At 43.4% G+C, this 25,744-nt stretch overlaps 1 protein-coding gene across 5 annotated transcripts in view; it reads left to right on the top strand.

Annotated features, from left to right (window-relative positions):
* The window catches only part of LOC106603113 (kelch-like protein 13), a 108,293-nt gene that overhangs the window by 32,624 nt on the left and 49,925 nt on the right, over positions 1-25,744 (top strand). For 3 of the 5 annotated variants that reach the window (XM_014196352.2, XM_014196357.2, XM_014196356.2), the window contains one exon: positions 4,705-4,790. In XM_014196352.2, coding sequence (XP_014051827.1) covers positions 4,726-4,790 — 65 coding nt within the window. In that variant the 5' untranslated portion in view covers positions 4,705-4,725. Of the gene's footprint in view, positions 1-4,704; positions 4,791-20,497; positions 20,954-25,744 lie in introns of those variants that run through there. The other 2 variants (XM_014196353.2, XM_014196351.2) reach the window with 2 other exon arrangements.

Below are 25,744 nucleotides of genomic sequence, written 5' to 3' on the forward strand. Positions count from 1 at the left end.
GTCCTTCACAGTTTTATTTGAGACGACTGTACAACCATCCAGATTAATTGTCAGATTCAACAGAAGATCTCGTTGTTTCTTGGGACCTAGAACAAGCATCTCTGTTTTGTCCGAATTTAAAAGTAGAAAGTTTGCAGCCATCCACTTCTTTATGTCTGAAACACAGGCTTCTAGCGAGGGCAATTTTGGGGCTTCACCATGTTTCATTGAAATGTACAGCTGTGTGTCGTCCGCATAGCAGTGAAATTTAACATTATGTTTTCGAATGACATCTCCAAGAGGTAAAATATATAGTGAAAACAATAGTGGTCCTAAAACGGAACCTTGAGGAACACCGAAATGTACAATTGATTTGTCAGAAGACAAACCATTCACAGAGACAAACTGATATCTTTCCGACAGATAAGATCTAAACCAGGCCAGAACTTGTCCATGTAGACCAATTTGGGTTTCCAATCTCTCCAAAAGAATGTGGTGATCGATGGTATCAATAGCGGCACTAAGATCTAGGAGCACGAGGACAGATGCAGAGCCTCGGTCTGACGTCATTAAAAGGTCATTTACCACCTTCACAAGTGCAGTCTCAGTGCTATGATGGGGTCTAAAACCAGACTGAAGCGTTTCGTATACATTGTTTGTCTTCAGGAAGGCAGTGAGTTGCTGTGCAACAGCTTTTTCTAAAATTTTTGAGAGGAATGGAAGATTCGATATAGGCCGATAGTTTTTTATAATTTCTGGATCAAGATTCGGCTTTTTCAAGAGAGGCTTTATTACTGCCACTTTTAGTGAGCTTGGTACACATCCGGTGGATAGAGAGCCGTTTATTATGTTCAACATAGGAGGGCCAAGCACAGGAAGCAGCTCTTTCAGTAGTTTAGTTGGAATAGGGTCCAGTATGCAGCTTGAGGGTTTGGAGGCCATGATTATTTTCATCATTGCGTCAAGAGATATAGTACTAAAACACTTTAGTATCTCCCTTGATCCTAGGTCCTGGCAGAGTTCTGTAGACTCAGGACAATGGAGCTTTGGAGGAATACCCAGATTTAAAGAGGAGTCTGTAATTTGCTTTCTAATGATCATGATCTTTTCCTCAAAGAAGTTCACACATTTATTACTGCTGAAGTGAAAGCCATCCTCCATTTGCGAAGGCTGCTTTTTAGTTAGCTTTGCGACAGTATCAAAAAGAAATTTCGGATTGTTCTTATTTTCCTCAATTAAGTTGGAAAAATAGGATGATCGAGCAGCAGTAAGGGCTCTTCGATACTGCACGGTACTGTCTTTCCAAGCTAGTTGGAAGACTTCCAGTTTGGTGTGGCGCCATTTCCGTTCCAATTTTCTGGAAGCTTGCTTCAGAGCTCGTGTATTTTCTGTATACCAGGGAGCTAGTTTCTTATGACAGATGTTTTTAGTTTTTAGGGGTGCAACTGCATCTAGGGTATTGCGCAAGGTTAAATTGAGTTCCTCGGTTAGGTGGTTAACTGATTTTTGTCCTCTGACGTCCTTGGGTAGGCAGAGGCAGTCTGGAAGGGCATCAAGGAATCTTTGGGTTGTCTGAGAATTTATAGCACGACTTTTAATGCTCCTTGGTTGGGGTCTGAGCAGATTATTTGTTGCAATTGCAAACGTAATAAAATGGTGGTCCGATAGTCCAGGATTATGAGGAAAAACATTTAGATCCACAACATTTATTCCATGGGACAAAACTAGGTCCAGAGTATGACTGTGGCAGTGAGTAGGTCCAGAGACATGTTGGACAAAACCCACTGAGTCGATGATGGCTCCGAAAGCCTTTTGGAGTGGGTCTGTGGACTTTTCCATGTGAATGTTAAAGTCACCAAAAATTTGAATATTATCTGCTATGACTACAAGATCCGATAAGAATTCAGGGAACTCAGTGAGGAACACTGCATATGGCCCAGGAAGCCTGTAAACAGTAGCTATAACAAGTGAGTGAGTAGGCTGCATAGATTTCATGACTAGAAGCTCAAAAGACGAAAACGTCATTGTTTTTTTTTTTTGTAAATTGAAATTTGCTATCGTAAATGTTAGCAACACCTCCGCCTTTGCCGGATGCACGGGGGTATGGTCACTAGTGTAACCAGGGGGTGAGGCCTCATTTAACACAGTAAATTCATCAGGCTTAAGCCATGTTTCAGTCAGGCCAATCACATCAAGATTATTATCAGTGATTAGTTAATTGACTATAACTGCCTTGGAAGTGAGGGATCTAACATTAAGTAACCCAATTTTGAGATGTGAGGTATCACAATCTCTTTCAATAATGGCAGGAATGGAGGAGGTCTTTATACTAGTGAGATTGCTAAAGCGAACACCGCCATTTTTAATTTTGCCCAACCTAGATCGAGGCACAGACACGGTCTCAATGGGGAAAGCTGAGCTGACTACGCTGACTGTGCTAGTGGCAGACTCCACTAAGCTGGCAGGCTGGCTAACAGCCTGCTGCCTGGCCTGCACCCTATTTCATTGTGGAGCTAGAGGAGTTAGTGCCCTGTCTATGTTCGTAGATAAGATGAGAGCACCCCTCCAGCTAGGATGGAGTCCGTCACTCCTCAACAGGCCAGGCTTGGTCCTGTTTGTGGGTGAGTCCCAGAAAGAGGGCCAATTATCTACAAATTCTATCTTTTGGGAGGGGCAGAAAACTGTTTTCAACCAGCGATTGAGTTGTGAGACTCTGCTGTAGAGCTCATCACTCCCCCCTAACTGGGAGGGGGCCAGAGACAATTAATCGATGCCGACACATCTTTCTAGCTGATTTACACGCTGAAGCTATGTTGCGCTTGGTGACCTCTGACTGTTTCATCCTAACATCGTTGGTGCCGACGTGGATAACAATATCTCTATACTCTCTACACTCGCCAGTTTTAGCTTTAGCCAGCACCGTCTTTAGATTAGCCTTAACGTCGGTAGCCCTGCCCCCTGGTAAACAGTGTATGATCGCTGGATGATTCGTTTTAAGTCTAATACTGCGGGTAATGGAGTCGCCAATGACTAGGGTTTTCAATTTGTCAGAGCTAATGGTGGGAGCCGTCGGCGTCTCAGACCTCACAACGGGAGGAGTAGAGACCAGAGAAGTCTCGGCCTCCGACTCCGACTCGCTTAATGGGGAGAACCGGTTGAAAGTTTGTCGGCTGAATAAGCGACACCGGTTGAGCATTCCTACAGCGTTTCCCTCCAGAAGCCATGAGAAAGTTGTCCGGCTGCGGGGACCGTGCGAGGGGGTTTATACTAACGTTACTATCTGTACTTACTGGTGGCACAGACGCTGTTTCATCCTTTCCTACACTGAAATTACCCTTGCCTAACGATCGCGTCTGAAGCTGGGCTTGCAGCACAGCTATCCTTGCCGTAAGGCGATCGTTCTCCTGTATATTATAGGTACAACGACTGCAATTAGAAGGCATCATGTTAATGTTACTTAGCTTCGGCTGTTTGAAGTCCTGACGAACCATGTCCAGATAAAACCTCCGGGGTGAAAAAGTTGAATGAAAAAAGTTGAGTGAGGGAAAAAGTAAAAATATACGGTAATGAAAAAGTAAAAAACCGTCAGGTAGCAAAGTAAGATCGGCAACAAAACGCACAGCAGCGTAAACAAGTCTGCAAGTTGTGACCGGAAACAGGAAACAGCCAACTAGGTCTTTCTGTGGTTGTGGTGTGACTGACTAACCGCCATTTATCCAAAATATGCCTAGACCTAGAATTGCCTTATGTGTGTCCCACAAAAAAGGTTCACTATTATAAGCTAACTTTTCTGATGAATTTTGAGTAATTTAACTTCCAATGAAAAATGTCCGGAAATTTCCCGGTAAGTTTCGGACCCTTTGCAACCCTAGAGAAGAGTAAGACCAAAGTTGAAGGATGTCGGAGATAGAAGACATACAAGTAGTTGGCAAAAATGGGAACAGATGACTATTGGACGACTACTCAAGCAGTTAGGTCCGGGACATTGTCATATTGTTGTCCCTCATTCATGCAGGTGTTTCTGTTATTTGGTTCACCACATGTACCTTTGTAATACAACAGTGGAGAGGGAGATGTGAAACTGTCTTCAGACAGGCTTTAGGAAGACACGTTGAACTAATTAACAAGAGTATGACTCCATCAAATGTAAGCCAGCTTTAAGATAATTCATTAAAAGTTGTTTGTGTGGTCTTTGTCCATGGCGTCTTATCTACAGAGGGCGGTGTGGTTGCAGGTTTTTGTTCAAACCAAGCAGTAACACACCTTGTTCATCTATTCAAGTCTTGATTGAAGTCTATGATTAGTAGAATCAGGTGTGTACTGGTTGGCATGAACAATCACTTTAGGGGAGATTATTATAATTTAAGTTTACATAAGAAATGTCAGGTTAAGTTTGCAATATTTGGAAATGAATTAAAATAGATTTTTAAAAGGTGGGCTTAAAGGGTGCATTCAGTACCCATTAAGCCCAGTCCGGACTTTATACATATTTTATCAAATATATTTATTGTACATAAACAAACGGTGTAAGTCAAGTCATAAAACTTCACATGAGAGATTCATCTTTCATTTTCTTTTTTTAATTCTCCACTTTTCTTACAGGACTTAGGGCAGTATATGTTAGAAATGTCTAAACTTAGATTTTGGTGGGCTTAATAGGTACACTTACCCTCCTTTTGAAGAGTCCGGACAGTATCATTAATGTATTGTTCACCTGTTTTTCAGGGGTGTGATTTTGGCGAGGGCATGGAGCACCCTGTACACAGAGGGGAGACGATGTCCCTCGGACTGCACGACAGGTACTGTGCAATGTATGTCCAACTTTTTTTTCTGCATCTATACACGATCAATCAACATGCCTCACTTTCGTCTGAAGTGCCTCATCTTAGGAGTTTCTGCTTTTCTCATGTTATGTGTGAATGTGTAACTTCAAACACTTGCTTTTCAGCTCAACTCACTAAAGGACTTCACTGCGCAATTTCAGCAACCCATTATAATCGTCTCTCATCTCCTAAGTAGTATGTGAAGTAGGCTTTGGCGATACCCTGGTATACGGTATATTTCGAAATACCGACGGTATGATTTTCAATACCGTTTAAATACCATTTCAATACTGTCAATACTGTTATTTTGGTGTTGGGACACTCCCACCTTGCAGTGACGCCACTGCTTATAACTATAAGTTAAATATAACTAAGGAATCTACATTTTTAAATAAATTACACTTCTGGTCAAAAGTTTTAGAACACCTACTCAAGAGTTTTTCTTTATTTTAACTATTTTCTACATTGTAGAATAATAGTTTAGACATCAACTATGAAATAACACACGGAATCATGCAGTAACAAAAAAAGTGTTAAACAAATCTAAATATATTTTATAGTTGAGATTCTTCAAATTGCCACCCTTTGCCTTGATGACAGCTTTGCACACTCTTGGCATTCTCTCAACCAGCTTCCCCTGGAATTATTTTTCAACAGTCTTGAGGAGTTCCCACAGATGCTGAGCACTTGTTGGCTGCTTTTCCTTCACTCTGTTATCCAACTCATCCCAAACCATCTCAATTTGGTTGAGGTCGGGGGATTGTGGTGGCCAGGTCATCTGATGCAGCACTCCATCACTCTCCTTCTTGGTCAAATAGCCCTAACACAGCCTGGAGGTGTGTTGCGTCATTGTCCTGTTGAAAAACAAATGATAGTCCCACTAAGCCCAAACCAGATGGGATGGTGTATCGCTGCAGGATGCTGTGGTTGCCATGCTAGTGAAGTGTGCCTTAAATTCTAAAGAAATCACAGACACTGTCACCAGCAAAGTACCCCCACACCATAACACCACCTCCTCCATGCTTTACGGTGGGAAATACACATGAGGAGATCATCTGTTTACCCACACTGTGTCTCACAAAGATAGAGGTTGGAACCAAAATCTCCAATTTGGACTCCAGACCAAAGGACACATTTCCACCGGTCTAATGTCCATTGCTTGTGTTTCTTGGCCCAAGCAAGTCTCTTCTTATTATTGGTGTCCATTAGTAGTCGTTTCTTTGCAGCAATTTGACCATGAAGGCTTGATTCACGTAGTCTCCTCTGAACAGTTGATTTTGAGATGTGTCTGTTACTTGAACTCTGAAGCATTTATTTGAGCTGCAATTTCCGAGGCTGTTAGCTCTAATGAACTTATCCTCTGCAGCAGAGGTAACTCTGGGTCTTCTATTCCTGTGGCGGTCCTCATGAGAGCCAGTTTCATCATAGTGCTTGATGGTTTTTGTGACTGCACTTGAAGAAACTTTCAAAGTTCTTGAAATTTTCCGGATTGACTGACCTTCCTGTCTTAAAGTAATGATGGACTGCTTTTCTCTTTGCTTGAGCTGTTCTTGCCATACATGGACTTGGTCTTTTACCAAATAGGGCTATCTTCTGTCTACCTTGTCACATCACAACTGATTGGCTAAAAGCATTAAGGAAAGAAATTCCACAAATTAACTTTTTAGGAAGGCACCTGTTAAATGAAATGCATTCCAGGTGACTACCTCATGAAGCCAGTTGAGAGAATGCCAAGAGTGTACAAAGCTGTCATCAAGGCAAAGGGTGGCTATTTGAAGAATCCCAAATATAAAATATATTTTAGATTTTTTTTGGTAACTGCATGCTTCCATATGTGTTGTTTCATTGTTTTGATGACTTCACTATTATTCCACAATGTAGAAAATTGTAAAAATAAAGAAAAACCCTTGAATGAGTAGGTGTTCTAAAACTTTTGACTGGTCGTGTATATTCAGCTCAGGGCTCCAGCTATGCATTTGGTTTGCTAACTGTCAAGATCAAGCTTCTTGGTTACAGCAGACTCATTCAATCCCCTCCTGGATCAAGATCCATGTTGCCTCAATTGTTTTGTGCACCCCCAAAGAATTATGTATATATTTTTTTAAATGGTAACCCTTGTGCGCACATGGGGTAATACCGTATACCCCGTCATGGTACAGAAACGGTATGAAAATGTGGATGCCGATCCAACCCTAATGTGAAGTTAGACTAACATGACATTTTTTTTATGCTCTCCCCTTTCTGTCAGGTTTGCTCTCTTTCTCTCAAGGACAGAGATGGACATTTTAGTTTTAAACTAAAAATAATATATTTTATTTTGATCATTGGAATTACTACCTGTTACATCATTTGCAATATACAGTTTCTGTATTTGAACTAATAATTACGTTTCAAAGTGAGTCAAAGACGTGGACTAAGTACGCAGTGTTCATGCAGCTCTGTGTGTGTGTGTGTGTGTGTGTGTGTGTGTGGGCTAACTTTGCTCCCTCTATAGGATGTGTTGTTTTTGTACCAGGTGACTAATGCCTTAAGCTGTGAGTGGGTTTTTCTCCGCAAGTCAGCTACCATCGGTAACGCTAATGAAGTAGGAAGTTGTGATTGTGGAGCGCCAGGGGAGATTACTCACAACATGACTGTTGACAACTTTTTGCATAAATTATGCTGCTCTCTTGACTATCTTTTCTCAGCAAGATTTCTCTAAGCCCCTGTCCTTTGTGCCTTTTTGTGTGTTGCTGCAGCTGTTCAGTGATTTTTGTCTTCTCAGAGCACTCCATGAACATCTTAGTGGAGTGCCTCAACTGGAAATGCTTTTTATGTTACAGGTTCTGCTCTAACTGCACCAGTGCATTTAGGCCTATGGTATATTAGGACGGTGAGCTCTGACTACTGAAGTATACTGTTTAAAAAATAATAATAATAACAGTAGGTGTTACGTCTAACCTAATCCTGCCTCCAGCCATTTTCACGACCATAATATCTGTTGTATTTAAGGGCAGTGCTTCAGGCATGTAGATGTATTGTCTTCCCTTATTTGTATTGTCCCCAGTACTTTTGAAGCTTAGCAGTAGTTTGTCTGCTGGAACAGCATGTCACGCAGCTAGCCGCCTCCTAACGAGCATCATGAAAGTGGTTGCTAGGCAATGGCAGTCTTTGACCAGAGTGCATGCTTCTGGACTGTACTACGTGGTGTAGTGAAGCAAGAGGAACGGCTATAAGCTGAGGGGAGGAGGTTGATGGCTTAATCAAACACACAGATTGCCAATTATTATTGACACCGATATAATGGGTTTGTCGTCATTCCCCCTCCCAACCAACAGTAGTTTCAGCTCTATAGCATCACTATTTTGAATGCTATGGTAATGAATAAATCATACACCAGCTTGTTAGCTCCATGACTGGGTTTTAGAGGGGTATGTTGTGGGAGTTGAGGCGTTATATAATTCTCTCTTTTATGCTGTGCTGAGCAAAGTGTATTTTGGATGTAAGCAGGTTCACTAAAATTGACATTTTATGTCTTGATTGAGGTAGTAACAATGTACCTGAAAGGGGGAAACATTTCAGTGTGTCACTTGGCAAGTTGATACTCCTGATGCCACAGTTTTTTGCCAGCAAACACTAGACTGCTGCAAACCTTCTATTAAGACGGACAGTTGACTCTTCTAGGCACTCTCTCTTCTAGGCACGGGAAAGTGTGCCGTTGGCAAGGTTTGTTCCCCCGTGTCCGTTAAGCTCTTGCGTTGATGCACGCCAATGGGCATATCTACATCCGTATGCGGTTCTTCGGCTGCCCACACATGAACTTTCAAGGACCGAAATCGGGTGTCTACTCAACCCTGTAACACAGGGGTAAATGTGTATTTTCTAAAGCAGACCCTTCTGTCCTCAACCACATATGGTGTGATGATGGGTATGGTCAATTTGTCAATGTTCTTTATGTAATGTTTTTTGTTGTTGTATTGCCCTGAATTTCTTTTTTCCCCCCTTTTTTTTCTCTCCACCTTTATTTAACCAGGTAGGCAACACAGAGTTACACATGGAGTAAAACAAACATACAGTCAATAATAAAGTAGAAAAATAAGTCTATATACAATGTGAGCAAATTAGGTGAGATAAGGGAGGTAAAGGCAAAAAAGGCCATGGTGGCAAAGTAAATACAATATAGCAAGTAAAACACTGGAATGGTAGATTTGTAGTGGAAGAAAGTGCAAAGTAGAATTAATGGGGTGCAAAGGAGCTAAATAAATAAATACAGTAGGGGAAGAGGTAGTTGTTTGGGCTAAATTATAGATGGGCTATGTACAGGTGCAGTGATCTGTGAGCTGCTCTGACAGCTGGTGCTTAAAACTAGTGAGGGAGATATGGGTCTCCAGTTTCAGAGATTTTTGTAGTTCGTTCCAGTCATTGGCAGCAGAGAACTGGAAGGAGAGATGGCCAAAGGAGGAATTGGTTTTGGGGGTGACCAGAGACATATACCTGCTGGAGCGCGTGCTACAGGTGGATTCTGCTATGGTGACCAGTGAGCTGAGATAAGGGGGATTTTACCTAGCAGGGTCTTGTAGATGACCTGGAGCCAGTGGGTTTGGCGACGAGTATGAAGCGAGGGCCAGCCAACGAGAGCGTACAGGTCGCAGTGGTAGGTAGTATATGGGGCTTTGGTGACAAAACGGATGGCACTGTGATAGACTGCATCCAATTTGTTGAGTAGGGTATTGGAGACTATTTTGTAAATGACATCGCCGAAGTCGAGGATCGGTAGGATGGTCAGTTTTACGAGGGTATGTTTGGCAGCATGAGTGAAGGATGCTTTGTTGCGAAATAGGAAGCCAATTCTAGATTTAACTTTGGATTGGAGATGTTTGATGTGAGTCTGGAAGGAGAGTTTACAGTCTAACCAGACTCCTAGGTATTTGTAGTTGTCCACATATTCTAAGTCAGAACCGTCCAGAGTAGTGATGCTGGACGGGCGTGCATGTGCAGGCAGCGATCGGTTGAAGAGCATGCATTTAGTTTTACTTGTATTTAAGAGCAGTTGGAGGCCATGGAAGGAGAGTTGTATGGCATTGAAGCTCGTCTGGAGGGTTATTAACACAGTGTCCAAAGAAGGGCCAGAAGTATACAGAATGGTGTTGTCTGCATAGAGGTGGATCAGAGACTCCCCAGCAGCGAGAGCGACATCATTGATGTATACAGAGAAAAGAATTGGCCCAAGAATTGAACCCTGTGGCACCCCCATAGAGACTGCCAGAAGCCTGAACAACAGGCCAACCGATTTGACACATTGAACTCTATCAGAGAAGTAGTAGGTGAACCAGGCGAGGCAATCATTTGAGAAACCAAGGCTGTTGAGTCTGCCGATGAGGATGTGGTGATTGACAGAGTCGAAAGCCTTGGCCAGGTCGATGAATACGGCAGCACAGTATTGTTTCTTATCGATGGCGGTTACGATATCGTTTAGGACCTTAAGCGTTGCTGAGGTGCACCCATGACCAGCTCTGAAACCAGATTGCATAGCGGAGAAGGTGCGGTGGGATTCGAAATGGTCGGTAATCTGTTTGTTGACTTGGCTTTCGAAGACCTTAGAAAGGCAGGGTAGGATAGATATAGGTCTGTAGCAGTTTGGGTCAAGAGTGTCCCCCCTTTGAAGAGGGGGATGACCGCAGCTGCTTTCCAATCTTTGGGAATCTCAGATGACACGAAAGAGAGGTTGAACATGCTAGTAATAGGGGTTGCAACAATTTCGGCAGATAATTTTAGAAAGAAAGGGTCCAGATTGTCTAGCCCGGCTGATTTGTAGGGGTCCAGATTTTGCAGCTCTTTCAGAGCATCAGCTGACTGGATTTGGGAGAAGGAGAAATGGGGAAGGCTTGGGGGGTGAGTAGCTGTGGGGGGGTGCAATGCTGTTGACCGCGGTAGGGGTAGCCAGGTAGAAAGCAAGGCCAGCCGTAGAAAATGCTTATTGAAATTCTCAATTATAGTGGATTTATCGGTGGTGACAGTTTCCTATCCTCAGTGCAGTGGGCAACTGGGAGGAGGTGTTCTTATTCTCCATGGACTTTACAGTGTCCCAGAACTTTTTTGAGTTTGTGTTGCAGGAAGCAAATTTCTGCTTGAAAAAGCTAGCCTTGGCTTTTCTAACTGCCTGTGTATATTGGTTTCTAACTTTCCTGAAAAGTTGCATATCAAGGGGGATGTTCGATGCTAATACAGAACGACACAGTATGTTTTTGTGTTGGTTAAGGGCAGTCAGGTCTGGAGAGAACCAAGGGCTATATTTGTTCCTGGTTCTAAATTTCTTGAATGTGCCATGCTTATTTAAGATGGTGAGGAAGGCATTTAAAAAAAATAACCAGGCATCCTCTACTGACGGGATGAGGTCAATATCCTTCCAGGATACCCTGGCCAGGTCGATAAGAGAGGCTTGCTCGCTGAAGTGTTTCAGGGAGCGTTTGACAGTGATGGGTGGAGGTTGTTTGACCGCTGACCCATTACGGATGCAGGCAATGAGGCAGTGATCACTGTGAACTAGCCTATGTCCGTATGTTTTATACTCTGACTGAGGCTGTCCAAATTAGAGGCAACTACCTAGTGATTATGCTGATGAGGCTAATCTCATCACACTAGGGATACACATTTCGGTCAATTTTGCTAAGGTTAAATTTGTTCCAAACAGTAAAATGACATGACCAACAGAAAATACTAGCGTGCAATCCCATATTATCGCCATATTCAACAGCGTTTAAGAAATGTATTATCCTGTGATCAAGACATCAATGTTTTTGTCATTATTGGTGTTGTAAAAATGTTCGCTAATGGGTTAGCAATTAGCATGTTTGACATTTCAGTGGAAATACTATCAGCTTTTTGATAAGTGGTTTAGCTAAAAAATACATCCCATATTATCGGCATACGCTCCCCAATTATTGGCCACCTTAATACTTTGTTCAATTACAATATATATCTATTTAGTTCTGTTCAAAAAATAGACACCAACCTTGTATCTGAAGTGTTTACTAGATAGTTGACTAGTTTGCTAGCCTTCCGGTTGAAAACAATTAACTTGCCCGTCATCTTTTCATTGCGTAGCCTGGTGCGCACTCCTTGGACTCTTAAAATGTCTAATTTACATCAAATGAAACTTTAATTTGAAGAATGGCGCTGGAGGAGATGGCTGCGCTGGAGGCGGTGGCGGAGGTCGGGCTGCCTTCTGAGAATTCGTAGGCGAGTGAGTAAAATTCCACTACCATCCGTACTATTGGCCAACGTGCAATCACTGGAAAATAAAATGGATGATCTATGATTAAGAATATCCTACCAACGGAACATTCAAATCTGTAACATCTTATCTTTCATGAGTCGTGACTGAACGACGACACCGATAATGTAGAGCTTATTGCGGGATTTTCCATGCATCGGCAGGACAGAGAAGCTCACCATATTAGACGCTTCTAGCCCCTTCTTATTAATGTTATCTGTTGCTTTTATACATGTCTTACTACTCGAAAGTCATCTTAATGCTCGCTCAAAAAACTCCCGTGGCTTATTTTTCAAATTGCATTGTTTTGTTTCTAAATGTCTGCGCAAGGTTTCATCGAGTTGTGAGATAGTGCTTTTGCACATTTAACACACTGTGGCTGAGGAAAGGCACTACTCCCAAAATAAGTGAACCCCAAATCAATGTAGTTCTCTTCATATTTGCGCCTCTTCGATGGTCCAACGTCCCTGTCTGTTCGGTGCTTTCCTGGGTAAGGGGGCAGTAGCTCTTCGGCTGCATCAGATTCACAACTGTCGGTGTCCATGCTAGCTGGGCTAACAACAAATGTAGAATTACTGATGCTAGCATTGGATGTGCTCGTGGAAGCAGAACAACTTGTTTCGTCGACAGGTGCAGGTGTAGTACTGCTGGTATGTGTGTCTATGGACGCGGGCCTTACTTTTTTTAACCAATTTTCAAGGAATCTAAATGAGCAGCAGCTAAGTTTTACTACATACGGACCGTTAGTGGAATTCCCACGAGAGAGTAACGGTTAATGTGATTGGATGTTAATTATTTGTCTAGGCTACCTGTATTTGACATTGTTGTTATTTCACTGAACACAATATATTTAATTGTATTTTTGGCAGTGAAACAAGAGTACTCAGGGAATAAAAAACCTCACCCAAATGTATAGCCCCATTGGAAAATATAACGGTGAATCACGTTTTTATTTGGCATACCCCCGACGGCATTGCGCATACCCCAGTTTGAATACCTCCTCTGGAGGAAGCTGCAGACGTTTTGGAGGAGGTGGACATGCCTTGTGGGCTGGTGTTGTGGACTGTAGATATGTAAAGAGATTATTTAAAACATTTTCAAAAAAATGTACGTGTGTTTACCTGTGGAGGTGGCTGTATTTAAATTGCAGGGGCCAGGGACACCAGACAAGGCTGCTGTGACGGTTTGACCAGGGGAGATTGAGGAGGTAGTTGGTCCAGAGGAGGCCGCTTTGGTGGTGACAGACGGGGGCTGGTGGTGGATCAAACTGCCGACGATGGCTTGGAAGAGCTGGTGTTTGTAATGCTGGGGTTGAGGAGCTGACGACGATGTGGCTGAGGGAGCAGACCCTGGCCGCCTTCTGCAGCTGGGGACTCCGGCGGCTCCTACAGGTGTTGCACACTGGGAAGCACTGGCGGTGGTGATGCAGCTGTCAGGAGTGGTTCCAGTGGTGGGTCCAGCAGAGGCAATGGCGTTGATGCTCTCATCCATGGCAGCCCTCTCCTGTGCCCTTTGTGTTCTGAAGACTGCCCGACACTCTTTCTCCTCTGCCCTTTCCTACTCACCCCTCTCCACTGGTGCTTGTATTCCTCCCCGGTGAGGCATGTGGCGACCACAGGAAGTCTTCTGTATCAGTCTGGCCGATGCTTTAGGAAGGTAAGAATGTTCCCTATGTCCTTCCCTATCAGCCTGACCTCTTTTATGGCTGGGTCTGGAGCAGGGGCAGGGGCTGAGGGTCCCTCTGTGGTCGCTGGGGAGGAGGTGCTGGTGGACGGCACAGTGCTACGGGTTCCAGGAGAGGCGGTGCTAGGACACTGTTGGGACCAAGACTACATCCAATGGGACCCTTCTATGGCTGAAGGGACAAAAGGGAAGAGGCCACACTTCTTAAACCCTTCCATTACATAGCGCATGTCCTTGCTGTCCTGGTAGGGTAGCGGAATACTCTGGCAAATTCTGATTTGTTTACCATGTAGGAGTGTTTAAAATGGCTGAGGACTCCAGCTACCTTGAAGAACTCAGCCTTTAAAGGGCCAAAATATGCCAAGTCCAGCGGCTGCAGGACATGGGTACAGTGTGGTGGAAGACAAAGAAGTATAACCCCCTCCCTTAGTGCCGCCTCGAGCACCTCCGGGTCCATGTGGCTCTTGTGCCCATCGGAGAGGACCCTCCTAGACAACATGCTTAATGAAGTGTTGAAACCACTTCTTGAACAGGTCCATGTCAATGTAGCCACAGTTTGACCGTCCATACAAGGCTCGGGGGGGCCTCCCGGTGTGTAGTGGCCACCAGGGAAACACTTGGGGGACGTCCTCCCCAGCTGCTTTGAAGCAGGCCAGCGCTGTAATGTGCTCCTTGGTCCCTGGAGCCTGCTGGTACAGGGGAGCCAGCACTTTGTGCCTGATCTGGTCGCTACAAAACCGAGACTCATTGTAGTTATAGATTTGTCTGGGTTTCTCCCTCAACCCACTCTCCTCCAAGTGCTTTTCATAAGAAGTGAAGAAGGTGTCCATCATAGTACTGTAAGCTAGCAACATTAGCTAATCCGTTCGCTATATTTCAGGGGTTAAAAGTTGGATATTAAATAGTGTGGTCTGTCGCGCAGTCGAATTTTATAATATACCGCGTGTCCCACAACATGTTTATATAATTATTTTAAAAAACTCTCAAAGTAACTTTACTTATTTAAATTGTAATGAAAATCGGTGGTCAGCTAGCTAGAAGGGTGTATTTATTTGCAAAACTTACACTATTTTCCAGTCCATTTCAATTTTGAGCTAGAGGGGATTTGGTCCTCCAATCGCTAGTATTTGAAGTTATGGTGTGTCTGATGTTGAATTAGCTGTGCATGGGTACAAGGAACGGCCATTTTTAAGTTAGTAAGTAAAAAATGTGCGACAATAGCAAGCCTATCGTCTCATATTTTTGAACATGGAACTATTGTAATGAGTCAGTCAATGTAATACTTCAATGTGATATATCATTTTCAAACATTTGCGAAAATGGAATATGCAGGGAAACGCTGTTCTCAAAGAAGCACCTGATTCGAGCCGTTTTATGTGACGGATGAAGATATCCGTTTGAAACGTAGAAAGAGGGATAATGTAAATATGCCACAACTTGGATGGGTTGTTAATATGACTAGAATTGTGCCTTTGGCTTCTGGACAACGAAAGAAAGTTGATATGAAAACCAGTAGAACAGGAGAGAAAAGCTGTGAAACTTTTTTGGTTGCTAGCTTAATACTGTAGCTGTTCTTGTTAGCTGCTTCGTGCTGCTCCTCTCTCACATTGCTCCCTGCAGCCTGTGTCTGTGAGTAGCCAAGCAACGAGTCTCCGCTCTGTCTTGCTCGTGGCTAGAGACAGTCATTCATTGACGTAAGAAAGCTACTTTCTAACTCAATAAACTCACTCACTGTACATGACTGTTTTCGGCTAAATACTAATTCTAGTTGACTCCGACACTTTTCCAGTTGTTGAATTCTGGCACCAATTTAATTATTATGCAAATGAACCTATAGTCTGAAAAGCATGACTGGTCAACGACTAACGGTTAACCAATAGCATCCCTACATCCCACTTAAAAGATGTTTAAGAAAGATAAATCTCATCGACCATTAATGTGAAAGGTAAAACAATCAGTGAAACACTAACCAGTTACACCTAATACTAGTACCAGTACTATTTCACTACTCCTTGGTTTGTTTTATTCGGGCCTCGCCAGAGTTTGTGTTGTTTGGCTAAAAGTGGATCATGACTAAAAAGGAGATGTTCCAAAACAGAGAATGTGAGAAGGCATTCATAGTGTGTTCCTGGGGTAGAGGCAGGCTCCTTTAGCTTGGTTCTAAGCTGCCTGCTGCTGCTGCACCCCTCAGCAGAGCTCCTCCGTCTTCAGCACCTGCTGGGCCTCTGCTTTCATCACCGATCCCTCTGATGCCAGGCTAACGCCCCTTTTCTGCTTTTGCTACCACACTCTGAGATTTTCTACGCTGGGTGAGTTTCTCTCAACTAGCACTTTCAGCAGAACTATTTCTCACCCCAGATATGCTTTGATAATGCCTAATGCAGATTATTTTCTGATCAATGACGTTTAGGGCCTTTGCTTTTTGTTTTTTACATGATTCTTCTTAGTTGAATCTATCCAAATGTAGACAGCAGAGTGTTGTTGTTGAGGGAGAGCGATTCTAAGTCACTTATAACTGACATTTTGATTGATTTGATCTGCTGTGCCCTCTGGTCTCTTCACTTTGGTGTCATCAATGTTTTTCCATTGCTGTGACAGCTGGATAGACTGTCAGATGTGATGAACCCATTTGGCTGTTGGTAGAGCATGGTGATTGTAATAACCATGGTTGTGGGTTTGATTCCCGCGGGGGACCAGTACAAAAAATGTATGCACTGTGGTGGTTAATTTCTTTACTATCAAATTAGGAGAGAAAAACCTATCATACAAGTCAGAGTCATACTTAAACTAAATCTCTATTCACTTATTAATAAGGGAGCAGGTCAATACAACACACACACACAAAGTGAATCGATTGAGTGTTCTACGATAATGATGGCTGGTTGACAAATCACTCTCAGGTGATTCGTTGAGAGCCCTGAGACAAAGGTTCAAAGGTCTTTTATAGCCAAGATACACCCCCTCCAGTCTACATGACAAACAACAGATGTATGGAATGGGTCACAAGACTAAGATTTGTATAAAATATACTTATAATTCACAGCAGACAGTATCTGCTGTATAAAACGGTTGTTGTTGTGTAGAGACCAGGGTCTGGCCCCCCAACTCCATACTGGAGCCATTTCCACCTGGCCACCCAACTCCATACGGGAGCCATTTCCCCCTGATACCCCAGTACAGAAACATTAACTCATGCTCTGGAATGCAGTCTTGTTAGGCTTATCAACCAAAGACATGGTACATCTCCGGTCAGTGTTAAATCTCCCAGAGGCCCATCCTCAGTAGAACACACACAGATGAAAGTGTTCTAAGAACCCAGTATTCTATTCCATAAAACAACCATTTGATGCCATAACAATATTATAACATAACCTTGTAATTTCTCTCACAGCACTCACTACTGTAAGTCACTCTGGGTAAGAGTGTCTGCTAAATGACTAAAATGTAAAAAATGGGATGAGGAACCACTCTGTGTGGTGGTGACAGCATGTGCAGTCAGCTGCTTGAGGGTGTGTCTGGTATTTAGACGGGCACAGTTCCTTCTGCATCCAGTAGATGGTATACGTTTGTCTGTTCTAGAGTCAGAATCTTGAGGGCCGTCTTGTCTGTTCCTTTTATGCTCATACAGGCGTGTACACACACCTACTGGCCAGTACAAATGTCAGACATAGGCATGGTGCACAAAAAGCAATGCAAAACAATCTTATGGACAAGCAAATGTGTGGATGGTCAACACCTTCAATACAGTGTATGTGTTCTTTTAGTACAGTGTGTTCCTGCCAGAACTGTGATGGGGTGTGTGTTATAGTGAGACTCCGAGAGAGTACAGCTGTGTTCCAGCACAGTGAGGGTGTGTTCCTGACTTTTGGCCTGTCTTCCAGGGCTGTTGGGTTGGTGTGTCTGCAGAGCTCAGGAGTTTCGCTCTCGCGCGCACTCTATCGCTCTCGCCGCGGCCCTAATGGCCTCTGAAAGAAGCCCACAGATCGATGCGCATCGTGGCTCTGATAAATGCAGCCATTGTCAGGCTTTACTCTAATAACTGGAGCAGTTTGGTTATGGAGGATCAGGCTATAAGTGCTGCCTCCTCCCCTCTTTGTTCCCAGCCTGTCTTGTGCTTTATAGTGCTGCTCAGTTGTGGCTGGCAGGGCAGAAGTCAAACAGTTGCTTTGTGGTGGTAATAATGATGCAGTTTCTTCAATCGATGTTCGGATGACATTCTGTTTTTGTAAAAGGTATAGGTTCCATGATGAAACATTACAATGATTGTGAAATAATTAGCTCAGTCTTTTTAAATGTGCAACTCTGCATTTAGGGCTATCTAGTGTCATGACAGATCCATGTTGAGATGTTTTCCCTCTCCTCTCCAATTTGATTTAGGTATGCGCCTACATAAAGAGTTGCAGCTTAAGCGCTCTAGAAACAGGCTGTAGTGCAGTTTCCTGTAACCTGCACGTGGAGCTCAGTTTTCTGATCCGGAGGCAGGCTTGGTGTGTTTGTTCAGTCTCTGTTATTAATTGGTTTGTGTATGGAGACAGAGCAGGTAAGAATGAACATCTTCAACCATGCTTTGTTCACTCAGACACCATTCATTATTATATATTTTTTTTAATGTGCTGACATCTGGCTCAGCACCATCCCCACTCATCTGACAAAAGGCTTTTTAATCCCCTGGTTTCCTTTGTCTGTAAAAAGATGAAAAAAAGATTCTCCCTGCCATCCTTTGAAACCACAGGCCGAGACCGAGCACATGACCACCCTGCCTGACAGACCTGGCTGTGTCCTTTGTTGAATGATCTCCACAGTGAATAAGTGGCCCAAGACATCATGGCTCCTGTGAAAATACCTGCAGTGGTTCTACTTGTGATATTCTCCCTCGTTATGGGACGGGATAGTGAGTCAACCTAGAGGGAGGGATTAAGGGCAGGTTGGAAGACATTCCCTAAGGCTCCAGAGTGAGAAAGCAGGAGAGGAGTGACTATAGGGGTCCCAGCTTGGCTGAGGCTGGCCACAGCTCCACAAGGGGTCATTTTTCACGACGTTGTGAGTAGAAGAGATTTGAGAAGTGTGTTGAAACAAAGGGATAGAGAGCGGGCTAAGAGGAACTGGCGCACAGGAATTGACATTGCTATAGATTTCTTGACAGGGCCTTCAGAGCTCTTCAGACTAGAGAAACTGTAATCGTGGAAATGAGCTGCACAGCGCTCTATTCTTGGCTTTTATTTTGCTCACAGTGCTTGGGTGGATGTTGATCTTAGGAGGAGAGGAGTTTCAGTGTTTCATCTTGATCAGCTGGCTGCCTCAGGCAAGGCCAAGCCTGACTGCACACTGTGTTCCTGCTAGAGGGCTTGGTGGATGACAGCCATGCAGGGGACACATTTTGAGGGGGCACTCTAACTGGATGAGTCCAATGGAATGAGAGATGAAATGTTCATTGTGTACACAATGAACATTTGCCATACAGTGTACAATCTGCCATGCTTGCATATTAGGCTCATCGGAGTGGGGAATATACATTCCCTCAAGTCCATAGAACTGTAATGATATTTTTATGATATACTCTTTGTCCTACTTGGAATTACACCTATGCAGGTGTGTGTGAAGTCACACTAGCTAGGTTTCCATCCAATTGGCGACAGATTTTCATGCAAATATTCAAAAATCCGCATAAAGACAATATGATTTATTTTTTCTCCCACCAGAGATGTTTCCATCAAATTGACTTGTTGCAGATAAAAGGCTGTGTGTGATAACGTAGTGCACATAGAAATACCTTTTGCTGTTAAATATATACAAGTTAAATGGGTTTCCATCTTATTTGAACTCTACTGAGTTTTTAACTATGAAATGTTTGCGTTGTATAGCGAGTGTGCCCACTCTGGTAGTGGCACGTGAGTTCTAGCCACCAGCGCTATCTGTTAGCTAGAGACTGTTAGCCACCAGCGCTATCTGTTAGCTAGAGACTGTTAGCCACCAGCGCTATCTGTTAGCTAGAGACTGTTAGCCACCAGCGCTGTCTGTTAGCTAGAGACTGTTAGCCACCAGCGCTATCTGTTAGCTAGAGACTGTTAGCCACCAGCGCTATCTGTTAGCTAGAGACTGTTAGCCACCAGCGCTATCTGTTAGCTAGAGACTGTTAGCCACCAGCGCTATCTGTTAGCTAGAGACTGTTAGCCACCGCGCCATTAGCTAGAGCCTTTTAGCCACCAGCGCTATCTGTTAGCTAGAGACTGTTAGCCACCACGCCATTAGCTAGAGACTGTTAGCCACCAGCGCTATCTGTTAGCTAGAGACTGTTAGCCACCGCGCCATTAGCTAGAGACCAACTATAGCTTTCATGATGACATTATTATGGACAAAAGAGAGAGATTATCTTTTATTTAACGGCAGCCAAGCATCGATGATCATGTCACCAGAATAAGAACCTCGATATTTATTGGAAAGGAGCGTCAAGTTCATCACCTTGCACTTTCACCACCCTGTGAAGTTCACCATTTATTTCATCTGTAGCCTAATAAACTGCATACTTTCTCCACCAGTCTAGTAGGACAACGACACATTTTATCACGTGACTCCAAATTTACTTTGATATTTCTCAAAGAAATCCAAATGTCATTTTTTAAAATTTCCTTTTTATATCCCAGTGTAAACTAGTGTTATTTTAGGCACTGCTCTCTAAGGGTGGGCAGATGCTAGCGTTTTTTCCCCCCCTCCCTTTATCTACTCCTCCCTCCACCTCTCCCTATAACAAGCCCAGCACTGCAGTCGCCGCTCCTTTAACAAGGTGGCACTGTTGTTGAGCTGCTGAGCTAGAGTCGGCACAGCCTCAAAGGGCGACGGGACCGGAGAGCTTTTCCCCCTCTAACAGGAGATGACTGTGAGTTGGCCCAGTAGGCACAGGAGATAGGATCCGTTGGCGTCTTCTCACTGCTGCCACTAGTGTCATAAACCTGTGTGTAGCCTGCACTGCTGCTGCCTGTATCACTCCACCCCTGTCGCTGCTGCTGTCCCTCCCTCTGATCCGAGTGGGCAGAGTGGGATGGAAGCCCTCGCTGGAAGCCTGTTCGTGGAAATGCTCTTTGCCGTTGTTAGCGCTGTAGCTCCGTGCTGGTGACAACAAAATGCCGTTGAAATGGAAAAGCGGTTCTCCTGTCAGCTGGAAATTCCCAGTGCCAGTTCTTAAGACATCCAGGTCCTCGCCGCTCTCTCCTGCCTACATGTGAGTAAAGATAAAAATGGCAATCACATCATAATAAATAACCATTTGTTATGCACATCATGCTATGGTGGTGGTGTATTTTCTGCTTTCTTTTTCAGTTGTTTTTGTGTCCCCCTCTCTCATTGCAGCCTAATTGGGCAGAATATGATGGGAGCATTGTTGCGTGTCGAGAGCGGTCGATTTAATACCCTCCTTTGTGCCTGGCCAACTAGCGGAACACTGTCCTCTAGAGCAGTGTGGCTCATTAGCTATGGCCGTGGCCCATTTAGATTTTTCAGGAGCCAGGACCACGTCCGCCACCCTCCGCCCTCCTTGGGGCTGTGTTTATCCGCCTGCAAAGACTGCTGGCCGCCAACAACAAGCTTGGGAGGAGGCTGCATGCCTTTGTCAGGGTGCCTGGCGCACCCTGGTTTAGGAGTTATTGCTGCTGCTGCTGCTCTGTAGGGGGGAGGGCAGAGTAGGGAAGGTGCATCCAGACTCTCCTCCTTCCATCTTCCCCTACTGTGTGAGAGATACCACCCTATCATGTCCTCTGTTAGTCACCCTGCTAGGCTAGCTGAACGTAAATGGTGGGGGATCAGGTTATCTCCTCACTAGTGAACAGTAACCTGGCTTAATTTGGTTTGGAGGACTGGCATCCTCAGGAGAAAAGACCATATCAATGCTGCCAATTCTGGCTAGTGTCAAGGGAAAACTAACGTTGGTACATTGCTTCGTACTTCAGGCTAGATTGAAAGGCTCATGGTTGTTGATGAATGTGTGTGATTTTTGGCTTCATTTTATCAGAGTATTTTGAATGGAATTTCAGGCTCTGTTTGTAGTTCTTTATAGCAAGAAGAATTGAGACGGTCTCCATATGCTTTACCATACAGTAGATAGACCATTTATATTAGATATTGAAAGGTGCATTCTGTATCATTCATTGCTGCTTATTACCATAAAATGTCTCAATTCTGAATGCAGTATGTAGCCTACATGACTAGCAAAGCACATAATGAGTTAACCTTTGCCTTTCTATAACCAGAGAGATGCCTTCTGAGTGGATGCATACTGTACCTTTTGTTGAAATTCCAGTTGTCCATGCCCTGTTTGAGTAAACTCCCTTAAGTAAACAGACGTATGGAATGTATGAATTTTCCCATCCACACAATTATATTAACATATAGAACACTGAGAAATTCCCACAGTACCCAAAATTCTGAATATACCTTCAGTGTTCTAGTGTTCAGTGTTTGAGGTAAATAGCATGGCAGGTAAATCTGTAAAAGGAAAATGTATTAAGTCTGAATGTGCACAGTTGTACAGTTACATCAATTCTCTGCCTGAGATATGTTCAGGATAATCATTCCAGAACATAAATGCACTCTCACGTGTACTGACTCGAGACTAAACCAAAATGACAGCATGGCAAAAATTCATTTTCAATTAGTCAATTTCAAAATTTTCTTCAAAAAACTTCTACCAATAACTGTGTCCGTAATGGTATATAAAACAGTTTATTTTCTACATTGATTTGAATTGAGATGGACTTGACCCAGTCCTGATGGGGTGCTGCTTATAAGCTTAAATTAAGCTGAAGCCACCAATGCTCACATTATATATTTAGGTTCTCAATCATCATTAAAGTACAGGCCTAGGCTAGGACTATAAACCAACATATTTTACCATTGCATATAGCTCTTTGTCTCTTCCGTTAGGGCAGCAAAATAGCCTTTCCCCTGTAAAAATTACAAACAAAAGAGTGGGACTGTAACATTTAATACTGAGCCATGCCCTGCCCAGCCCGACCCAGCTGCTATTTTGACTTTTATACGTTGTGTGATGTGTTTTTAGATGGCCCGATGTGACGTTAGCCCTCTCATTATAGGTTCCTCTGTGGTTCCTCCATGTAGCCTACTGTAACGGAGCGGAATGGCCTCCATCTGTGTGCGTAGCTTCTCCCCTTTCACTAGATATGGCCGTTTTCAACATGGAGAGAGCAGCATGTGGGGATGTCTGTATGCTAACATCTAACCAGAGATCCAGCGACAGGGTAGTATTTTAGGAAGAGCTGGTGTGTATTAATGTGTGATTGTGTGTTAGCTGGAGATTATAATGGAGCCTGGTCTGTGTGTTTGTCTGCAGTGATCTCACACAGGCCTAAATATAGCCTCTGCCTGTGGTGCAGATTTCATGCTTGGGAGGAATGGCTAAGGTGCACTGCCCGGAAGCCATGAAATAACTGGAAAGTTCAATGGCAATTCCAAGTCCTTAACAGTTCATTTCATCCTCGCCTCAAGGACACTGGTAAAACCAGCAATGATATTCAGTTGTTTACGCTTGCACTATATAATCATTCTTAAACATTTCCCCATCTGTATTCCTCAGCCAATGTCCATAGGATTGTTCTGTGTTAACCACTGAAAGACAAAGCCATAAGACGAATTAGTATAAGCTGTACGGTCTGCTCAGGAAATGACATCATAGGCCTAACGTTTCATTACTAGGCCTAATTATAAGGCGATTGACAAGAAATGAAACGGAAGTGGACTTTTTTTCATGGTGTATGGAGAAGCACAACACCCTGATTTCCTGGTTAGGAAAAAGCCCTGTATAATAGCATCTGAGGGAAAATAGTTATTTAAGAAAAATAGTAAATAAACTCATCTAAAACTAGATAGAAAGTATGTATATCAAATAGCTGCCCCTTTTCTGGCCCACATTGATTTTGACAAACACAAAATCCCTTCGGCCCTCCTCCGCTTTTACATTAATGTTGTAACCAGGGGAGTGTGTATCTACCCTGGGAGGCACAGCAATGTCATCAATGCCATAGGACCCCCAGGCCCCAGTCCACTGTGATAGGCAGCTAAACCCAATAGTACCACATTTTCTCCTGGTTTGACCTGTTTGATTGTCCAATGTTTTCCACAACACTCCAATACTCATTAAGCCTAGATGTTCTGTGCCCCTGCCTGTCAATTCAGTACGGTTATACAATGAGAACAGCACATCCTCAAAAACCCAATCTAAATGTGATTACACAATACTCAGGATCTTCAACACAATCGTAATACTGCTTGAAAGGCTTCTCTAAATTTCAGAGTCCTTGCTCTCTTGCCCTGACAGTGTTTTCTGATTAATCATACTTTTCTGTTCACAAAACGGCCACAATTAACCTTTTCTACAGAAATATAAATAGAAGTCTAGCTGAAGTTGGAATGTGTGAATTATATTTGTGAATGGATATAGGCCTGTGCAGGTGGGGGAGATTGGAGAGGGTGGGTATTTTATTAGTGTTGGTAAGTCTCTTAATAGAATTGGCCTTTTACGAGAAAATGTTGTCAAACGCATGCAGCGCCGTCTGCTGCTGAGACAGTCAGTGGAGAATATATGCTGCTGTGTGTTTTGTGTGGCTCCTGCTCATAATCTGTACTCACCCCCAAGGTTTATTTATGTCCCCACCGCTCAGATAGGATGGCAGCTCTGTGTCTTCATTAGCATATCTTTCTTCCTGACTTTTTAAATTATGAAAGCCAGAATCTGCTGATAATACTGCTGGATGAATGCTGGAAGACTTAGTGTTTCACAGGAAGCACATTTGGTGCATGATGTGGTGACTCATAATGCGCGACTGAAAAACCTTAGGAAGTCTGTTCTCCTTCATATCAGAAATGTCAATTGTCTTTGCGTAATCTTTCTCAATAGATACTCACCAACCTTCACTCAAATTGCATGTAGTGAAATTATATAGCATGTGATGATACCAGAGGGTTGCATGATCAATCAAACAGTGTTTGTAGCTGCTATGTCGTCCTAACAATGGAGTGGCATCTGCGGTCTAAATGAACCCTCCTATTGGTAAGCGTGTCTGCTGTTTATATTACATCATAGCTACTTTTGTCTAAGTGAAAAATTGGGAGCGACTTCAAAGCTAGTATTGTAATGCACGTAACATTTTCTGTAAGTGAATCAATGTTGTTTTTGTCTTAATTCGAGTGCTTGGTGCCTTCTTTGCATATGGATACAAACACTAACAGCCGTCAACCATTTATTCTCTTCTAGTCAGCAACGTCCTGGTTTTAAAGGTAGTTGGATAAAAAAAAAGGTAAAAAGACACCTTTCTGTTTGATCTGGCCGCTCCCTCAAAGCTTAATTAAGAGGCGACCTACGGGTCCAACAAAGTTAAAAGGGATGTTGGGTAATCAAAGACTGGGATGTGCTAAGTTCTTCAGTGAATCTGATTCGCAGGGAGCAGAAGGTCTGGCACAACATGAAATCACATCACAGCTGCTTCTCTCACCAGTACCTGGAACACACTGTAGTTCATCATTATGAATGATTGAAAAAATATGTTAATTCTCTATTTGGGTACTGTGCTGCTCGTTTCTCTCACCTGTCTGAAACAAAGTCCTGGTTTTATGAAGCGGTGCACTGTCTGCCTCTGTAACGTTGATACAGTAGAGGAGAACGGAGGTGATTTGGGTTTCCCAGGGTCTTTTTCATCTCCTTTGTGGTACTGTTGGACTGGAAGTCATATGGCACAGGAGGACACAGGCAGGGTATAATTGTTGCCTTTTTCCACCATGAGGTGCAGCCCAGGTAGCAAATGCTATCATTGTTTTTTTTTCCTGTAAAGCACATTGCGTTCCATGTCTGCTGGATAATGAAAGCTTGATTTGATTTCAGCCTGTTTTGGTGTTTGGGGGAAACCATGCTCAAACTACAGCTTTGTTAAACTCAACTTGCAGCTTTGGTTGGTGTGGTATGCTGCACAGTATCGAGCCATTTAATTATACTGATAACCAGGTC

The sequence above is a fragment of the Salmo salar genome, chromosome ssa04 (genome assembly GCF_905237065.1).
Source record: "Salmo salar chromosome ssa04, Ssal_v3.1, whole genome shotgun sequence".
In the NCBI taxonomy this organism is placed as follows: domain Eukaryota; kingdom Metazoa; phylum Chordata; class Actinopteri; order Salmoniformes; family Salmonidae; genus Salmo; species Salmo salar.